Source organism: Dermacentor albipictus, chromosome 4 (assembly GCF_038994185.2).
Source record: "Dermacentor albipictus isolate Rhodes 1998 colony chromosome 4, USDA_Dalb.pri_finalv2, whole genome shotgun sequence".
Lineage (NCBI taxonomy): Eukaryota > Metazoa > Arthropoda > Arachnida > Ixodida > Ixodidae > Dermacentor > Dermacentor albipictus.
The window spans coordinates 5533142-5554914 of NC_091824.1; the positions used below are offsets into that span (position 1 = coordinate 5533142).

Here is a 21773-nt window from a genome sequence, read left to right on the forward strand (position 1 = left end):
TAGCAGCTGAAAACGCAACCCTATCATTCGCACGTTCGCCTATTTTCTTTAAGCGGTGCGATAAGCCGTGGATATATGGGATGACAGCAACGCTCCTCTTATCTACACAAGGCACGCTAGTGGAATTATTGGATACCTTCGACTTGAGCAGACCCTCAGCAACGCTAATAAGTACATGTGTAGGGTAACCTGCCAATCGAAGACGGAGGATCTGATCCTTGATGCTTTCGGTCATCAGCTCCGGGCATGACTTACATAATGCGTTTGACAAGCATGTCTTTGCGATTCCCCTCTTAACCAACTAAGAGTGCGCCGACTGATATGGGAGCAGTGGCTTGTTCGCGCGAGGCTCGTATTTCCAGCGTAGATGGTCAGTGAAAAATAAGAACTTAATGTCAAGAAATCTCATACTTCCGTCAATCGGCAGTTCATGCGTTATTTTTTAGAGGAGATAAACCCTCGCGTATAAACGAAAGTGAGTGGTTAAAAAATCGAAACAGTTAGAGCTGCAGTCAAGTAGAACTAAAATGTCATCTACGTATCTAAAACCTTTGAGAATCTTAAAATCTGGGAGCCGACCGCTTATGTTCTTGTCTAGTTCAGCTAAAAATATATCGCTAAGAATGGGAGCTATACATGATCCGATGCAAATTCCCTCCTTCTGTATAAAAGGCTGCCCTTCCCACTGAATGAAAGTAGACTGAAGATTAAATAATAAGAATATTAAGGCCTTCTCTGTAGACATAACAGACCTCTTTTATTCTTTACCTCATTCAGGTCTGCTCTCCAGTGTTCAGAGTTCTATTGTCGCCTTTGGAAGCGTTGCCTTCGCGAACACCACCAGGATGTCGAATGACGATTTCTTAGGACTTCTTAGCTTTTATCTTCAGTCTACTTTCATTCAGTGGGAAGGGCAGCCTTTTATACCGAAGGAGGGAATTTGCATCGGATCGTGTATAGCTCCCATTCTTAGCGATATATTTTTTGCTGAACTAGACAAGAACATAATCGGTCGGATTCCAGATTTTAAGATTCTCGAAGTTTTTAGATACGTAGATGACTTTTTAGTTCTACTTGACTGCAGCTCTAACTGTTTCGATTCTTTACCCACTAAAGCACTTTCGTTTATACGCGAGAGTTTATCTCCTCTGAAAAATAACGCATGAACTGCCGATTGACGGAAGTATGAGATTTCTTGACATTCAGTTTTTATTTTTCTCTGACCATGTACGCTGGAAATACGAGCCTCGCGCGAACAAGCCACTGCTCCCATATCAGTCGGCGCACTCTAAGTTGGTTAAGAGAGGAATCGCAAAGACATGCTTGTCAAACGCATTATGTAAGTCATGCCCGGAGCTGATGACCGAAAGCATCAAGGATCAGATCCTCCGTCTTCGATTGGCAGGTTACCCTACACATGTACTTATTTGCGTTGCTCAGGGTCTGCTCAAGTCGAGGCTATCAAATAATTCTACTAGCGTGCCTTGTGTAGATAAGAGGAGCGTTGCTGTCATCCCATATATCCACGGCTTATCGCACCGTTTAAAGAAAATAGGCCAACGTGCGAATGTTAGGGTTGTGTTTTCAGCTGTTACAAAATTGCAATGACTGTGCAGACTAATCAGATCAGGCTTCTCTGATAAGCGCACGTGCAAAAAGAAACACCAGGAACCGTTTGTTGAATGTGTGGAAGAAGTTGTTTATAACCTTCCTTTAAAGTGTGGGAAGAACTACGTCGGGCAAAACGGAAGGTGCCTCAACGAGCGTTTAAAGGAACACCGGTATATTATAGGAGAAAAGTGGGGCGGGTTCCTTGACGCCCACTGCAGGCATTGCAGCTACACTGTTGCTGGGGTGGATGATGGTGACCACTCGACGTGTGCTCCAGCATACAGAGACTGCTCCATTGTGGGAAAAGCGCGAGGTAGGATAACTCGCGAAATTATAGAAGCAGAAATGATTGATAGGCTTGGCGATAACTGTGTGTCTAAACCATCAATTGCCCTTTCCCGCAAAGAGTTATCGTATCTGCTCAATACTGTGTAAAGCTTTTTTTGTAAACAGCGCAAATATGATGTACGCGAAAAAGTTGTATATATATATATGGGTTCCTTGCTCGAAATAAAGATTGTTGCAAGTTAGCGCCTGTATGGGTCACGTCTCACTTTCGTCCTTGTATTTTTAACGCGCTATAAGCCTCACCTTCTCGTGAAAGAGCCATATGACTAGCTAGTGAGTGCATTACTGTTGCACGTTCCTCGCTGCTGCTGTCGGACGATGTCGAGATGAATCCTGGACCTTATACGGCGATTCTGCGTGGGGATGTAAGAAAACTATCGGTAGGGCAGTTAAACTTCTTTCCGAAGTTCTAAATTCGAGAAATCAGCTCCCCACAACAACAACGGTCTGTCTGAACTTAGCAAACGTTGAAGTGGCGTTGCAACAAAGAGTAAGCAAATATACCCCTAAAGTAACACCTAGGAGCCGTGCAAACCGACACCGGTCACACGATCCACCAAGTTTGTGATCTTGCAGCACACTTTGATGATGCCTAAAACCGCTCAATCATGATACTGACGCTGCTGAATATATTGCTCTTTTTGGAGAACTGATCATTCGACATTACTCTGACTACTTCAATTTTACTCCATCACATGCGCAAGACATTAGGCGAATACATCGCCTAAGATGGTAAAGTCCTGGTCGCAACTAACCCTTTATTGTCAAGCATTGGCTCTCGACATAAAGCGATACTGTCAAATAACTGAAGCATTAAGAGGCCCTGCCTAGAGCATAGGCGATAGTTTTTCTAAGAAAGTGCTAAACGTGCGCCGATATCTCATCGCTCTTGTGCAAAGTAAATATAGAGCCTTTTGAGCTCGATATACAAAACTGTTCAACGACTCAAAGCGCCACCTTATTGGCGAAACATCGCAATTCGTGAAAGAGGAGCACAGCTATGACATGGCCATCCGCAAACATATTGCCGTGTTGCACTTGCCTCTGTGTGCATATTTCCATATTGGTTGCTTTTGCTAACATAAGGAGCTTTCTTCCGAACATGCCCCCCTCCCATTGGAGCAGGTAGTGCATACGTCTTCACGCGGCGTTGGGTTACTTTTATTATTCGGGACTTGGCTTACCAGCAACATCAGTGAGAGTGAAGTATTGAGCAATATGTCAAACTTTGATGTCCTTTTCGCAAACATAGGTAGACCGCTATCAGCGGTGGAATTCTTATTGTCAGCTAGTAGTGACAGTGCCGAACCACAGTGGCACAGCGCAAGCCACGAAACCAACTGTTTATTCGGCGACCTTGTGGCCACAACGCAAGCGGCACTGACATACAAGGATAGCGGTGAGTAGAGGCGGCGATCATTCAAATGATAAGCGGGTCAAAGTATTGGCTATTATATAAGACACGTCAAAGGTATAACGAATTCTGGGGTTTCACATGGACTCCACAAAAGTTTAAGCGCAATGGCTGTTGTTCGCTTGCCTTCCAGAAAGTACCACACAAATCGGGTCGCGCATGCAATCTGATTAAACAAGGTTTATACACAACAGACAACAAGCAGCAGGAACATTCGAGAAACTTCCGATACAGAATGACGTGGGTTGAGCTGAGCAGCAGCAGAGATTAGCCAATGAGAAATGCTCCCTGAAAGCCTATAGAATTCGTAAGCCTGGCTTTGTTGCAAATAAATAAATGCTAATGTGCTAAGAAATTGATGTGGCTACTAACCTCGATACACTATGGCTTATTGTCCGTTCTAAACCGCAGCTGCTACGACTAGGTGTCTGTTATCCTTCTCTGAACTGTATTTTTCTCGCGGTGAACCAATTATTAGAAAGTTCACGAATCCGTAAAGGTAGTTTTTGGTGGACTTCAGTTACAGGGACGTTGACTGGTCAAATGACTGTGCTTAGGAACTAGTTGTACCGCAAGTGAACAATTACCACACCTCTCGCCTAATTTTAATCTTTAGAAGATAATAAGTGAGCCAACGCGGGTAACCAATGATACTGTCAGCACCCTAAACCTCATACTAACCTGGTCTTCTGAAAGCATGTCTACTTTCATTCAGCTACGTGAGCGAGCAGCCATAAATCATTTCATGCCTAAAGTACATTGCAGTACCTCAGCCAGAGCGGAAAACCACCTACGAAAAAGAAAGTTACACAGGCCCTTGAACGTAGTTGCATTCTACTACACATTTGGATAAACCTTTGAAAACCGCTCAATACAAGAAATCTAGCTTCTTTTCCGAAATAAAATGAACAACCTCGCAACGTAGAATCTTTTTATAATCTAACTTCGCGCTAATCATGGTCTACAAATGCACTTAAACGACTAGAAAAGAAGAGAAACATCTGTTCGGCCTCACTAGACTAAAGTCACGCCGTGGATCACGCTAAAAATCTTGTGAAGCAGAACGCTCCTACTTGGCAGCTATCTTGTAACAGAAGCTTTTAATTGTACATTTAAGTTTACCTCGCATCCTAACCAATACAACAAAAAATTTCTTGCAAATAATACACCCCTGGACATCGCGAGGGTTGATAACATGGCACGATAGCAAAATTTTGTCTGACCTTGACTGTGCCAATCTGTGGAACAGTGCTTCTTTGTCTGATTTCACCATCGCAACATATATTATTTATCCCACTTTGCGTGTTCCTACTATGTCTTCAATGCAGGAGAGAATTTTTGGGGCAAGTATTTTTTACTTGCGCTGATTGATATTCTGAAACTATTTTTTTCTTCAGGTGTCGATGAAACCACTTAAAGTGCTTAAAACCAGAAAGCATATCTCCGCGACTTACTTACCCTTACTGTTTTCCCAATCACTGTCATCACGCACCCTACTGAAACTGGGGAAAATGGGTTAGATCATTCCAGTCTACAAATCATTTAACTATGCTGCAGCCTTAAACTAGCGTTCCATTTCGATACCTAGGGCGTCTTGTGAAATCACCGAACACATCATATACTCGCATGTAATAAATTTTTTTGACACCAATATTTTTTTCCTACGTTTTAGCAAGGCTTCCACAAAGGTCTGTCACGGGAAACTCAATGAACCACCTTTCTTCTTCATTCAAACCTTGATTCTAACACCGAAACAGATATCTTATTTCTCACTATCACAATGGTGTATCACAACGTATCTCGCCATGGCCTAATAAAATCTTTCTCAGTTCAAGTGACACTGACATCTTCACAAAGATAAATAAATTTATTACTAACGGATCACAGTTTGTCAGTATTAATAGCATTATTTCAAACTTTCTTGCGTAACAACTGCTATTCTCAAGATTCTTTATAAAGTCCCTACCTGCCCTTAATTTGCACAAATTATCTACTACTGCACGTTTCCTCCCAGATTTTAATGTTTGCTGGTGAGTGTGTGATAACTTTATGGTAAATGTCCGGCAATTTGGGTGGGGTGGAGCCATCAGCACCCCATCCTAGGTGACGGCCTCGAATCCTTGGGATGGGGCGGCTTCCTCGGCGTGTCGGACGGTCCAGAGTTGATCCGTGAGTACAGTTTATGTATCTATTTTATTTATTTATTGCACCTTGAAGGCCCGAAGGCGTAACAGAAGGGAGTGGAACGAAATACAAAACACGTACAGACGACCATGTCATAACAAAAACAAAATTTAAAAATCCATATTAACAAAAGTATTTTTCTATGATAGTTCTAAAAGCAGATGTATCGGTCATGTTAACAATTCAGGCTGGCAGATGATTCCACTGATTGGTAGTTTTAGGAATAACTTAATAAAGAAACAGGTTTGTGCGACAATGTGGAACGCTTCATTTATGGTGATGGTCCGTCCAAGATTATATGTGCGCAGATTCGGAGAAAAGCTAACTTTTTAATTTCGGATTGTAGTAACACATTTTGTGCAGCAGTGATAAGCGTGCTAACTTTCTACGGGATGAGAGGAGAGGGAGGTTTAAAGTAGCCTGCACAGAATTTACACTTGATGTCCGAGAAGAGTTAGTAAGAATGAAACTGCACTACGATTCTGCATAAATTCTACTGCATTTGTTAAGTATTCTAGGCCAGGGTACCAGATATAAGAGGTTAAGGACGTTCAAGCTAAGGACGTATTAGTGTTTTCTACAGAAGTAGCTTTAAGTTAACGTGGGCCATAGAGGAGTTGCGACGGCGGTAACCAAGCATGTGGTTAGCATTGTTAGTGCTATGGTTTGTGTGTCTTTGCAGGAAAAATTAGATGTTATGTTGACGCCTAAGAGTTTGTAGAAATTGACCTCTTCGAGTACAGAGTTCATACAGTGATAATTGTGTAGTTTAGACGAAGCAGTAGTGCGGTAAATCCTCATTAGTTTGCACTTTTAGCTGTTAAGCCACATTTTCCAAGTGCCGCAACAGTTAGATACCTTGTCTAGATCAGATTGTAATTTTATAGTGTCAGCATTTGATGGCATTACTCTGTAAATGACACAATCTTCTGTAAATAACCTTATGGAGGACGCTACATGGTAAGTTAAATCATTAATATAAACGAGCAAAAAAGAGGTCCGGAAACAGAACCTTCCGGAACCCTGGAACTGAAAGGACAAAGTGAAGAGTCAAAAGTGGTAGCAGAGGCAAATTGTGTTCTACTAAGTAAGAAGTTTTTAATTCATGAGATAATATTACGGACAATGTTGAGTGTATTTAATTTTAGACAATATAATTGGCGAGAGAAGTGATCAAATGCATCAAAAAAGTTTAGGAAGATGGTGTCATTGTGATATGCAATATCTAACGCGGCCCAGATGTCATGTTTCAATGAAATAACTTGAGTATCGCAGGAAAACGATTCACGGAATCCAAGCTGACAAGATTAAAAGAATGAATTTGTTTTTAGGAACTTAATGAGATAAGCGTATATTATATGCTCTAGAATTTTGCATGGCGCAGTTGTTGGAGTAAGCGGCCTGTAATTGAAAGATAAATGCACGCCGCCTGACTCAAATAATGTAACCACCTTGCGGGCGTTAAAATCCTTTGGCAATGAGCACAACAGAATAGACTGCGAAAAGATGTTGCACCAAATTATAGAAGAGTACACTCCGGTAATTTTCTAAAACTTGGAATTAATGTAATCTATTCCTGACGACGACGAAATTTTTAATTTACGAATCAAGTTCATGACAGCATCGTAGTCAATTAACAAGGGCTCCATCTGAGGAAAATTCATCTTAGCAACTTCAGGTTGCGAAGTACAGGGCAGCCTTTATGCAAGAATGATTTAGAAAGTACTCCGCTGAGTGCAGAACAGCATTCTTCGTGTGGAACAGCAGCACCATCTACATCAGTTAACGATATTGTGCTACATTTGTTTTTCTAATATTTTTTGGTATTTTCCCTCAGTAGCGATGGAAGTGTACTGTAAAAGAAAACGCATTTAGCTACTTTGTGTTTTTAATCAGTGAATCAGCTTGCTGATACGCAAGCCAGCTATCAGTTTTATTCCGTCCTTTAACTTGGCGAAACAGCCGCTTCTTTCTGTTGAAGATACGTTTTAGAGATACATTAAACCACGCTGATCGATGGTTATATCGAACAACTCGGATGGGAATGTATTTTTGTACTAATTCATTAACTTTATTTTTAAAAAGAGACCAGCTCTGTTCAACGCACCGAGAGCAAAATCCAGAATATATTCTTCTACAAAAGTTTCATGTTGTGTGTTCATTGATGCGTAGTAGGTTTTACTCTAGTCTCGTATGAATTTTTCTTTGCTGTTGGGATGGTTGACGTTTTCTTTAAACTGGAAATGACTAAAACAATGAACGCTAAGCCCTGACAAAATACTTAAGGAATTAGCAAGATCAGGAACAGTACTGAAAACTAAGTCGAGGAGGTTAGCACCAATCTAATAATCTTAACGATAATAATGTTAGCACTTGTCTAATAATTCATCACTAACAGTATTGGCAACTTTTCATTGGAGAATGGTCTGGATGGCTATAATGACTGGTGGACACTCGATATTCCTAAGCACTAAGAAATACAAGAAATGCCAACTTCCCGTAGTCACAATCATTCCCACTTGCCCCACACAATTAATAACATCGCAATAACGCAGTAACAAACATACATAATTATTACGTGAGTTATTTACACCATGCGTGCATTAATGAACCCATGTCCAACTAGTGCAAGCCATGTTAGAAAACGACGCAGGTCTCTGGCCAAAGTCAAAATAAATTAAACATTACAACTTTATTTTTATTTGGACGTTGGTCAGTGACCTTCTTCATTTTCTAACTGTAATTTTACCTGACTAGGTGGTATTCCATAGAACACTTCACTACACAGTACAAGTGACGATATTTAGAACATACGAGACCCCCATACAAAAAGGCAGCAAGGGTTAAACATACTCGTCCTGTCGTCCTCGTCGTCTACCACAGTTCCGGTTTTTCGCTATTTCAAAAGAATGCTCCTTTTTCTTTTTTTTTCGCAGCTTGAGATAAATATGCAGTTCTGCGAGAATTATACCGCATCGGTTTAAAATTTAAGCTTCATGCATATTAGACCCCTAGTCACATAAAATTTATCCGCTTCAACGCCAACAAAAGAAGCAGCATGAAAGTTTCCTCTGTCCACAAGTGCCAATCTTGTTCTTACCAGCACCGGTGGTGTTGCTCACCTGCCAGTGCTCTCCCATCACCATTTACGAAACAGTGGTCTCAGAAAGTCATCATTGGACGTAGCTCTCATCCCTACAAATAGCCAGCTGGAATTATTGACAAATATGTTTCCTGAGGCCAAAGTGTACAAAGTCTCCGGCACATTTGCTTTTGTTCGCATTACTTACCATAGGTCCCGGCTCTCCTGTACTTCCTGGTGGGCCCTGGAGTCCGGGAGGCCCCTGAGGACCCGTTTGGCCATCACTGCCCCTTTTTCCTTCCTGGCCTTTTTCACCCTGCGAATTAGACGATACACAATAGCATATTTATTACTTTAGAGGCCTCCTGAGCTGGAGCTTTCAAAGAAGCTTGTCGCCACCTGCTGGCATGAGGCGAGAAATATAGGGCAACGGAATCCGACTCCCTGTGTGAGTTGGCTGCGTGGCTATCACATACAAATCACTAATTGTCTTTATACCTAGTGCATATCACGTGTTTTTCACGTCTGTAGCACCTATGTTGCTGAGAATTTGTCTTCCTAGGACAGAGAGGCTACAACAGCGTTCTCGAATAGTTCTCGCCTCAGCCGCCAGACCTATGCAGAGAGCAACGCCCCGTGCAACGAAGTGTCGTCAGCGACGCTGCTGCAATGTCATGAATCGCCAAGAACGAGGATTGTATTACAAGGCTCAGGGCCAAACAATGAAACCCTCCTTTCCTCAGTAAGGAAGCCTTCATTGCGGTGAGGCCACCTTATGTCACTTTGAAAGCTTCCTTACTGAGGCGCCCTCGGTGAAGGCTTCCTTGGTACTTCCTCAGCATAAGGAGCCAAATAATGAAATCTTCCTTGCCTCACTAAGGAAGCCTTCATTGCGGTGAGGCTACCTTATGTCACTCTGAAAGCTTCCTTACTGAGGGGCCCTCGGTGAAGGCTTCCTTGGTGCTTCCTCAGCATAAGGTAGCTCCAAAGCTACCTTCATGCGTCCTTAATTACGCCGCTCCTGGCCCTGAACGAGCGCTTCACCTCACTGCTTAACCACGTGGCATTCGCTTGCGCATGCGCACTGTCGCCCACCTGCGGAGAAGCGCGAGCACGGTACGTTTTGCCAGGCATGTTCGTTTCAGTCACGCGTGCGGCATGAAAGCATTGCTAGGCGTTGCTAGGCGTTGCAAGACGCCGGCGTGCCAGCGTTGCTGGAGCACATCAAGTTTTGCACTGTAATGCGCAACTTTTTTTTAACTTTAGTAAACAAAAGTAGAAGAAAGCGTCCACGCTTCTCTATATTAGCTATTCAATTTAAAGATTGTTCGATGATACAACATTTTTTAATAGAATAATGGTGTTCGCGGAAAGATTTGAAGAAATAAACTTGAACCCAGGCACGCGGCAACCGCTCCTAAGGTGAGGACGGGTGAAGGGAGCTTTCAGAGTACGCTTCCTTCCTCCATCGGTCCTTCGCTGTGAAGAGGCCTCACCTAAGGTTAGGAAGCGCTCCAAGGAAAGGAGCGTTTTATTGTTTGGGCCAAGCTACCTTCATGCGTCCTTACGCCGCTCCTGGCCCTGAACGAGCACTTTGTCTCACTGCTTAACTACGTGACGTTTGCTTGCGCATGTGCGCTGTCGCCCACCTTCGGAGAAGCGCGAGCACAGTACGTTTTGCCAGGCACGTTCGTTTCAGTCACGCGTGTGGCATGGAAGCGTTGCTAGGCGTTGCTAGGCGTTGCACGACACCGGCGTGCCAGCGTTGCTGGAGCACATCAAGTTTTGCACTGTAATGCGCTACTTCTTTAGGTTTAGTAAACAAAACTAGCAAAAAGCGTCCAGGCTTCTCTATATTAGCTCATCAACTTAAAGATTGTGCGACGATACAACCTTTCTTACTGAATAGTCGTGTTCTGGTGTTCGCCTAAAGCTTTTAAGAGATAATCTCGAACCCAAGCATGGCGGCAACCGCTCCTTACGTGAGGATGGGTGAAGGGAGCTTTCAGAGTATGCTTGGTTCCGCCATCGGTCCTTCGCTGTAAGGAGGCCTCACGTAAGGTTAGGAAGCGCTCGAAGGAAAGGAACGTTTCATTGTTTGGGCCTCAGTGTTATTTCGAATTCCATTCGTAAGAAGCAGGATAGGCGATACCGCAGTAAACGGACCGTTCAACGCATGCAAAAAGCGAAACACCGGGGCGGACGCTCGAATTAGAAGCCTCCAGCGTGCGATCAGCAAGGTGGTCACACGTCGCACCGATCAGTGCATTTTTTTTTTGCCGCCAACACGCGCACACTTAAAAAAATCAATAAAAAAGAAACGAGAAGAGGATATGGGTTCAACTTACACGGGAAGCTATATCGCGTTCTTTTTTAGGCTTAATCGGCACCATTGTCCCATATGACGCTCAATCGGCGATGAATAATTTCCTGCCACACACAGATGTGTTTCATTCAAATTTCGGGTCTCTAAATTACCGAGGAGTGCACGTTGCCTGCCACGCACCGCGCAGCCATCTGTCCTGGTATTAGCAAAAAAAAAAAAATCACTGAAGAAAAAGATACTTCATAATGCGAAATTTCAGCGCAGCTCTATACGTGTTTTCATTTCGCAATATATTGGCTGGCGCGGCCAATTGGTGTCGTGTGACACGTTTCAAACGACGCGAAGTGTGGCGCGACTGCTTCACTAATCGAGAGATCGTGAGAGGCCGCGCATGGGTGACGCGTGAGCGCGGTTCACAGCAGCAGCCGCTGCAGACAGACCTGCGCTCATGCAACACATTGTTTCCATTTGCAGAGCTTGTCCGAAAAGTAATATCAGCGCCGGACGGCCATCAATAAGCATCACCAACAAAAGAGTTAATCGTGTGAGAGCTCTTATGAACTCAGATCGTCGTCTCAGTGTCCGTTTAGTGTCACAGACATTAAACATTCCAAAAAGTACCCTTGACGAGATTTTAACGAATAAGTTGCAGATGCGAAAAGTGTAGGCGAAGGTTGTGTCCAAACTGTTACCGGGCGATCAAAAACCGCGCCTAGTTTAAACGTCCCAGGAACTTTGAGGCTTATGTAAAAGTGGCCCTCAGTTTTTATGCAATGTCAGCATGGCTGACCAGTCTCGGGTGTTTGAGTACGACCTCGAAACAAAAATGCAAAGTACCAAGTGGCACACATCAGCGTCCCCTCGCCCTAAAAATGCCAGAATGGGGAAGTCAAAGGTCGAGACCATACTCATTGTGTTCTGGGGCATGGGGCCCTTGCATGGCAGGCTTTGGCCTGGGGCTCGTACATCCTAAGTTTCCACCACATGGTACAACCGTAAACGTCGAATCCTGCGTACAAGTGCTCAAGAGACTCAAAGGAAACGTTAATCGTGTGCGGCGTGACATCGCGGGCGATGTGAAACTCCACCATGACAACACGCCAGCCCACCGCCTGGTCAATTTAAATGTACCCACGGCTTCCCAGCTGCCGTATATTCCTGGCGTGGCTACCCCAGATTTTTTTTTATTTCCGCGCTCCGAAACTCTTATGAAAAGACATCATTTCGGGACAGTTGAAAAAGTCAAAAAGGCTTGTACCAAGGCTCTTCAGGACATTTCGAAGGAGACACACCGTCACGCCTCCGATGCCTGTAAATCTCGCTGGAAGCGATGTATCGACGCAGGAGGAGCCTATTTTGAAGCCTTTTAGAGTGCCGTATATTGGTTTGATCAATGTATTTATTTTAATCGACTCATTGACATTACGTTTCAGGCATGCCCTGTATGGTATCGGTGGACACACAGGGCGCATGCCATCGGTGAACATATGACGGTACACTACTCTGGCGCCATCTCGTAGTGGCACTTTTCCGCAGCTATCTGTTCGCGTAGCTCTGACGCTACCACTTTTTCAGCTCCCCTCGTACAAGCCATCGTTCGCGAGGAACTCGAAAACATTGGTTTACATTCTGTCTGTGCTGCCGCCAATCCCAGAGGTAACGAACGCCATTCTATTTTCGCTCCACCTCAACGCACTTCCTTGCGTTATCGCCACCCGACTGAGTGGTGGACTGCGGACGACCAGCCAATATATTTCACGTGCTGCCACATCGGTCATGTCGCCCGACACTGTTGCAACTCGTGGCCCTCAGCACCTCGCACGCCGACCAACCTGAGCCGCTTTGATGGAAATTCCCGTAATGTTTCGCGCACCACCTAGTCTAACAGGGCCGACAACTCTGCTAGGAACACGTGGTACAGTCGCTCATCATCGCCACACGGACCCCATTCTCGTTCACCGCAGTCACGTCGCCTATCTGCCCGTTCGCCGCAGCCGAGTAGCCTTTCAACCCCTGTTGCTTTTGACCACACCCTTTCGCAAAACTAAGAAATGCCGCCCTCGGAGGTGGTGCGCCATTGCCAACTACTGCAGCAAAACCTCTGTCTTTGCCCACAAAGAGAAGTGTAATTGATATTAAAATGGACGGCGCACCTGTCGAAGCACTCGTCGACACTGGAGCCCAGGTGTGTGTGATGAGTGCTAGCTTACGCAGACGTCTAAAAAAGGTCATCACCCCAGCAGCTGTCCGAGTGCTTCGTGTGGCCGACGGCGGCGTGCTGGCGATTTGTGGAATGTGTTCTGTGCATTTAAGCACAGCCGGCTGCCCTACTCCTGTTCTTTCTCTTGTGATTGACAACTACCCTCACGACGTTGTTCTTGGATAGTTGTTTCTATCCAATCATTCTGCTTATAACGACTGCACAGCGGGCGTTCTTCAGTTTGAACTGCCTCAACTCACTGACGCGGCGAGCACCGAGCTAACGGAGTTCTGCTGATTCCCGATGTGCGTCTGTTACTTACGGCGATTTTACCGACCAGCCACAGGTTCGTGACTGTGAATATATGCTTCGCCGCATCCTCGACATGCTTTTGAACCGGAACGTCGCTTTTCCGCATACGCTCATCACGGTTACAAATAACGACATCTTCCAACCACTTCTGAACTTGAGCCTGTGTGCTTCCAGCCGGCGTGTTCTCGGCCAAGATTTCTACTAGTTCTGAATTTGACACTGAGACTCCCAATGCCGAGAGTGGTTGATTAGCGCCAATTGCATCTCACAGGTCTGGTTCGGTAATGGATGGCTCCGCGAAAATGATTGCACCTGACCTCACTTCTGCCCAGGCCACGGACATACGTCTCCTGCTCTAATCGTACAGTGACATCCTTGATTTCGGCGACAACCAAGCATATGTTGTTCACCACCGTATAAACACTGGAGACACGAACCCTATTCATCGGCGGCCCTATCGTGTATTGCTTGATGAACGTACAGACATCCAATCAGAAGCGAACAAAATGATGCCCAAAGGCATCAGAGGCCTCGCATCACTGAACCATCACATGCATCAGCGACCCATCACCGACCCATCAAAGAAAAAGGCACCGCCAACCCATTATCCAGCCCTTGGGCTTTGCCTGTCGTACTTGTGGAAAAAAATGCTACGAGGCATTTTTGCGTCGATTATCGTCACTTAAATGAGATCACACGAAAAAACGTCTACCCACTACCACGCATCGATGATGCCTTGGACTGTCTGCACGGAGCTAAATACTAATCGTACATCGATCATCAGTCCGGCTACTGGCAGATTTCAGTTGATGAAATGACCCGCGAGAAGACGGCCTTCATCAAGCTGGATGGTTTATAGGTTCAAAGTCATGCCCTATGACCTACTCAATGTGCCTGCGAAATTTGAACGTATGATGGGCTCTTTTCTGCAACGCTACAAATGGACCACCTGCCTTTGTTGCCTTGACGACGTTACTGTTTTTTCTCCCACGTTTCACAGCCACTTCCATGACAGCCACGTGCGAAAAGCCGGCCTTCAAATGAACACCATGAAATGTCAATTCGGGTACCGTGGAACACCTCGTTGACGCATGCGGCGTACAATCAGATCCGGAAAAAGTTCGCGCCGTTCGCAGTTTCCCTGTGCTACGTTCTGCTTCTAACGTGCGCTGCTTCGTTGGCCTGCGTTCGTATCTTTATCCTTTCCTTAAAAATTTCGCCGATGTTGCTGGGCCTTTCACAGAGCTGCTAAAGAAGAACACACCATTCTCATGGGGTCCGGAGTACGCTCACACGTTCGTCGCTCTCATCGGGTTTCTGACCACCCCTCCCATACTTGCCCACTTTGATTCCTCTACACCAACCGAAGTCCACACTAACACAAGCGGCCATGGCATCGGCGCTGTTCTCGCCGTACAACAGAATTGTGCCGAGTGCGTGACAGCTTACGCAAGCGGCTTGCTGTCGATTGCCGAAAAAAATTACTCCATCACCGAGCGGGAGTGTTTGGCCTGCCGCCAAGTTTCGGCCATATTTGTACGGCCGCACGTTTTCTGTCGTTACAGACCGCCACGCACTCTTCTAGCTGCCTTCCCTCCGGGACCCGACAGGACGGCTTGGTGGCTGGGTTTCGTGGCTCCAGGAATTTTCATTTATTCTCAATCACAAGTCTGGACGCCTCCACAAGGACGCTAACTGGCTCTCTCGTTGCCCCGTGGATCCTCCTGATTCTGCTGCGCAGGATACGGTGACTTGCGTGATGACCTTTACTGGCATGACTAACATGCGCCCTGAACAGCAACGCGACGAATCCTTACAGTCCATCATTGCCGGAGTGCAATCTGGCAGCACCGAAGCCACGTGCCGCATGTTCGTGCTGCACGATTGCATCTTCCACCGCCACAATATGACCCCCGACGGCCCTGAGTTGCTCCTTGTCCTTCCTCATCATCTGCGATCCGTCGCTCCCGTACAAATTCTTGACACACCGACGGCGAGACACGTTGAAGTTTTGCCAGCATAAGACCACGTACGTCGCCGGTTCTTCGGACCGTGTCTCTACCACTCTTTGCGTCGTTATGTCTCAACCTTCGAATTGTGTCAGCGCCGGTAGAAACCTCGCTTGCCACGTATCGGCCAAATCCATCCAATTGAAGTTCCATGTGAGCCTTTCTTTCGTGTAGGCCCTTTTTCGACGACGATTAGGGGGAATAAGTGGATGGCCATCGCTACTGTTCCCACGACACGCTACGAAAAATGCGTTGCCGACTATTTGCGCACCAGACGTCGACGATTTTCTCCTCCACGACGTCATTGTTCACCACGGTGCACCTCAGCAGTTACTTACCGACTGTGGGCGCTCGTTCTTCTCTCGGGTTGTCGACGACCTCCTCCACTCTTGTGCCACTGAGTACAAGCTGTCCACCGCCTACCACCCACAAACGAACGGTCTTATGGAACCTCTTAACCGAACAATCACAGAGGCGCTATCGATGTACGTTTCCAGCGATCACCGCGACTGGGACGCCGCGCTAGCCTACTTGGCATTCGCGTATAACTCGTCCCAACGTGACACCGCAGGATATTCATCCTTTTATCTTTTGTATGGTCGCGACCCCACATTGCCGTTTGACACCATGCTCCATTCTGTGCCACGTGTTGCAACTGAGTACGCTCGTGAAGTAATCGATCGCTCTCACATGGCGCGTCAAGTCGCCCGATGTCGTTTATGAGCCTTGCAGCATATACAAAATTAGCGTTATGACCGAGGCCATCGCGATGTTAAGTTTCCCTCAGGTGCTTGTGTGCTCCTTTGGTCACCATGTCGTCGGGTTGGTCTCTCCCAGAAGCTTCTCTCTCGCTACACAGCGCCTTATGAAGTCCTACGTGAAGTTAACCACGTCAATTACGAGATTTCGCCGTTACAGTTTGATCGGTGCTCAAGTCCGACGCATGTTGACATCGTGCACATTTAGCGACTGAACCCATGTTTCGCTCACAATTCTTCTCCTACTATATGCCGAGACAGCGCTTCAGCACCCGGGGGTCCTGTTACAGAAGCATAAAATAACAGGAAGGAAGAGGAAGATCGCGAATAGCTGACTGATGCATGTTGTTGCTGGTCAGCCATTTTTAACTACACTGACTCTGCTTATGTATATATTGTATATACAGTCTTTCTGTACTAGCAACATCCCCGGAACAATATTTTAAATACATAGTTATAAGACTTCCTTCTTACTTTTGTATAAATATCATTTGTTAATACAGCGTTAAAATACTTCCTCCTTACTTCTGTATAAAGAAAATTTGTTCATACACCATTAAAACACCTGCTCCTTACTTTTGTACAAAGAACATTACTGCATACACCACTAAAAGACTTCGTAGTTACTTTTCCTTAGGGAATATTATAAAATTACCGTTAACATGCCTTTTTCAAACTTTTGTATAAATAACATCTTTAATACTTCGTCAACACGCTTTTTACTTTTGTGCAAAGGATGTTTTACTATACGCCATCAAAATATTTTTCTAAAGGACATGTACCTTCATTACGTAAACTGCTCGTACTGTTTGCTGAAAAATATTCAGAATCGGAAGTAACTAATTCACAGCTTTGTAAAATTTTTCTAACACACTTTGTTGTCCATATATCACATACTCAAGGACGAAGCTCTTTGTTTTATAACACCGTTCCTATCTAAGTCGATGGCGAATTGTTCACGGAGTGCTACAAAAATTTTTAAAGAAATATGTTATTAAACTGTTAGAGCAGAAATTTGTTAAAATATTCTACTGGAATAAGTGAGCCTTCGGTGACGTTAGCACAGTTCGACAAAATTACCTGGCGCTCACCAACTGACTCGTGTGAAGATAGCGGAGTACTATGCAGGCTGGACACAGTTACACAGCTTTATCTCGGCCTTATGGCTGATTTATGCACGGCCCGCACCGCCTGCCTGCGGTCATGTGGAAAACTGCACATTTCGCACGCTGGTGCACAAATATCGGTATACACTGGGCTCGCACATGCAGTGTAAAGCGAAATGTGTGTGCCAGTGTGTGAAACCTTCAGGTGGGTGGTGTGGTGCGCGGCTAGATCGTAAATCCGCTCTAAGCATGCACTGCTATTGAAGGGCCACCAATTAGCTCTGTAACGAAATAATCAGGTCAGTGCCCTCCGCGATATGAATGGTGCGCCCTATGTTGGAAGATGTCAGCTAAGTAGCGTCATGGTCAAGGGCGTAGTCAGGGAGGGGGGAGGCTTATGGGGCTTCAGCCCCCCCCCCCCCGAAATTTTTTCGTGCTGTCCATGCACCGCCGACAAAAGCAACCCCCGGCGCCAGAAATCATTCTGGATTTTGTCTAGAGCGTCTTTTTCACGCTCGACAAGGCATTTCACCGCAAGAATTGCGAACTGGGGCTGCATTTCGCGGCAACGCCCATGCACCGGGAGTCACATAACGCAAGCAGCCCCATTCGTGCACAAAGTTTCAAGGACGTTTTGATGGCGAACGGGCTCGCCTCGGCATTGCGCGGAGGCCGCGGAATCTACACTCTATCATGAAATTTACGGAGCGCGTGGATAGCCATTCCGAAACTTTATGGGTATAAAGTTTTCATAAACTTTTGATGTGAAAGGTACATTGACATTTCCAAACATGTGCTTTAGATTGTCAATTGCGGTTTATTGCAATTGAAGTTTAATGCTCCCATAAATATTGACGCCAAAGGTGCACTGACCTTTCTAAAGTCGCACATCGGGCCATACAAAGAGACAAGCCTAATGAACACGCTATCAGACAAGTTGACAAAGCTCCGCAGCGAGGCCCGATGAGACGAAGCGTTGTGGTGGTTCATTCGTGCCGTCATGTCACACAAAAAATATCATTTTTTTTTCACCTGCGCCAAAGCATCCAGTGAAGACACTAAAGCCAGCCAAGGCAACTACGTTCTTACTTATTTTTCTACTTTGACTTTTAATCGCGAGGATACATTGAGCCTCTTGATTTTTTTTTTTTTGTTGTTCTCGCTTCCCTACCCGCGCGCTACCAGAGCCAGCCAGAGCGCACGCGTTTTTCTCGTGTTGCCCCGACCACCGCGCGGCGCACTTCGGTGCGCGTTTGGTTTTCTCTGGCCGAGTGCATTTTAGCCTGCCAGAGCTTTCGACCCTTTCTAGCTAGCGGACGAGAAAAAGAAACAATGGTCGCTAGCCGCCATCACTGTGGTGACTCGACGGATTGCAGTGCGTTGGCTTGAGCGCAACCTCTCCAGAAAGTCTTGTCTCGCTGGTGTAGGATACCGAGCAGTGTGCGCATGGTTCTTGATGGACCAAGCGTCTTGTGTTTTCTTCGATATTTCTTTAATAGCCATATCAGTTGCCCAAAATAGGCATTCTATTGTGACCAACATACTTTAAGTTTTTTTTTTTCATTACGGTACCCCCGCCCCACAAAAGGAAAAAAGAAGCGTTGTTGCGGTGCAGTGAATTGTCGCATGGTGGAAGTGCTATTTCGTTACTTCTTTTACGGAAAGTAATGGGCCATGGGACGCTTCAGCTGCCGGATACTCTTATTATAATATTGTGATAGCAATTATACGGACATTAGGCGCATTCCTGCCATCGCCGTCGCCCTCATGTTCCGCATAAAGTCCAAGTGCGATAACATCGGGACCCGGCGCCGCATGCTGTATGTGCGAGAGAAAGCGTGTGGGGGAGGGGAGGGGAATGGGTGAGCCGGCGATAGTGGCGCACTCTGGCTCACAAAGTGAGGAGCAAGTGCACCACCTTCCGTCGCGCGCGTTACATTGGGGGGAGTGGATGAAATGGGGGCAGGATCTAGGATTCTGTTAATCTGTGATTGCGCCACATGTTTATTTGCCTTGTTTGACGCATTATGTACCGTGACGTTTTCTCAGATACGTAGATTTATTGGAGACTTATACGTATATTCAAATATCTTGTTGCGAGGTTTTCTGTGTTCGTGCAGTGGCATTTCCAGTGGCACTTTTTTGCTCTTTATGAAGCTGTATCTTCGCATTTGTATATTCCATTGCATTTTCGCATTTCTAATGTACGAGGGTTAGTCAAATGAAAGTGAGCCTACCCACCCCGCGAAATTATGGTTCTGTTCATTATCTACAAGGCCTGCGCGTAGCACACAGGCATCTCTCATTTACAAAAGTGACATGCAGGTGTGAGGATAAATGTTCTTTAATGCACTCATACACTGAGTTGAACATGATTGGGTGCCGTAATGGACTCCCCAGAAGTGAAGCAGCGTAATGCCGTGATGTTTTTGACAGCTGAAGGTGTTTCGCAAAAAGAAATTAGTCACCGTATGACTGCCGTGTACAAGGAACATTGCATTTTATTGGCCATTGTGAAGCATTGGAACAAACGGTTGAAAGAAGGACGTGAAATTTGCAAAGACGATCCCAGACCGGGCCAATGCCATCGTGCAATTACCCCTAACAAAATTGCAAGGGTTGATGAGCTGATGAAGCAAGAACGGAGGATAAGCATCGATGAACTGGCAGAGCGTGTGAACATCAGTCACGGTTCGGTTCACCGTCACCGTTGACGCCATCATTCATGAACATCTCGGCTATCGGCTCTTGTGTGCGCAATGGATGCGCAAGATTTTGAACCACTGCCAGAATACGGAGAAGATCAGCGCTGCCTTTACTCATCTGACCCGGTGTCACAATAAAGGTGACGATTTCTTGTCTGCAGTTGTCATCGGAGACGAACCATCATGCCACTACTAAGAGCCTGAAACACATCGGCAAAGCTTACAACGGAAACATTCAAATTCACCTTCTCCAAAGAAAGCAACGGCCGTCATTTCCGCGAGAAAAGTGTTGTTGACTTTTATTTTTCGATTGTCAGGGGCCATAAGTGATAGAATTTGCTGAATCTTGAGAGACTATCAATTGTTTCTGATATTGTGAAGTGCCGGATCGGCTGCGTGTCACAATCAAGAACAAACTACGCGGAAAATTGACGAATGGGGTCATCTTGTTGCACGACAATGCCCGTTCCCACGTCGCTGACGTGGTTAATACAAAACTGGCAATGTTCAAGCGAGAAACGCTGCAACATCCGCCATACAGCTCGGGCCTGTCGCCTTGCGGCTTCCACATTTTGGGGCATCCGAAAAAACAGCTCAAGGGAACCAGATTCGTCTCGGACGATGTCGTGAAAGTCAGTTGCAGACGTTTTGAAGCAACAACCCAAGGAGCTTTAGGAGACGGGAATTGCGCGACTCTTTAGTCAATGGGACAAATGTCTAAATGCTCATGGCGGCTACTTTTAATTAAAGTACCACGTTTGTTATATATTCGCATTGGCTCACTTTCATTTGACTCGCTCTGGTATATTCTGCAGAACTCCTGCTTTTTATATGTGGTCTCTGTAGCGACTACAATTTCGGTGAAATTACTCACGATACACGACCGCTGACAGCTGCTGCTGCGGAATACATTGCAACAAATGGCAGCGTCATAGAGAATTTTCACTGGCCGTTGCCAATCTACAAGAATGTAAACAAGGATATTGAATGACAAAGTGTCATTAACATATTTGTCCTCAACTTGTTCATTTCATGGCCTTTACATTTTTCATATCAGCGGCATGCACTGCTTTGCTGGCTTCGAAGTGACGTAGTTCTAAAGTTCGTGTGATATTTTCTTTACTTATTAAATACTTATGTTGGCCACAATTTTTGGCACATATGAGCATATTCTTTTATGGAAAAATACATATTTTACTTGTATTGACAGTGCGCAGCGTTCAACAATTCGTTTGCAGCATCTTTGGCAATGGCAATGCAGTTATTATTCGTGTATTTGATCCCTAGGCAAATTGTTTAAGAGGAAGCTTAAGCTTGGGCCCAACTGCGACGCGGCCTATTCAGATACATGTAAAACGCAGAAACGGTTTTCTGAGATAACTCCTGAATCGGTTTTAATGAAATTTGTTGCATTTGAGAAAGTATGTTAAATTCTAGTGTCTGTTGGAAGTGGAATTTCGATTTAGGGCCTGACCTTTGTTTAAAATATTTTGAAAAATTCGAAAGTTCTAGAAAAATGGAAGCACGATGTTTAAATATTAATAGTTCTGCACTTTTATCTCGGCAGGAGAGAGTTTCCCCTTCCACACAAGAAGTTAAATAGAGCGCAGGCATTGACCCTCAGATTACTGCAAACAGGCTCATATCCCAGCCCGGCTTTATTCCACAAAATTTATCCCGACACCTATGCCACTAGTTCTTGCAGGCATTGCAATGAC

At 45.4% G+C, this 21773-nt stretch overlaps 1 protein-coding gene across 1 annotated transcript in view; it reads right to left on the reverse strand.

The window, feature by feature from the left end:
- LOC139059024 (collagen alpha-1(II) chain-like) overlaps positions 1–21773 on the reverse strand; it is a 1291347-nt gene that overhangs the window by 175776 nt on the left and 1093798 nt on the right. Inside the window, exon 36 of the mRNA XM_070536814.1 lies at positions 8848–8955. Coding sequence (XP_070392915.1) covers positions 8848–8955 — 108 coding nt within the window. The remainder of the gene's footprint in view (positions 1–8847; positions 8956–21773) is intronic.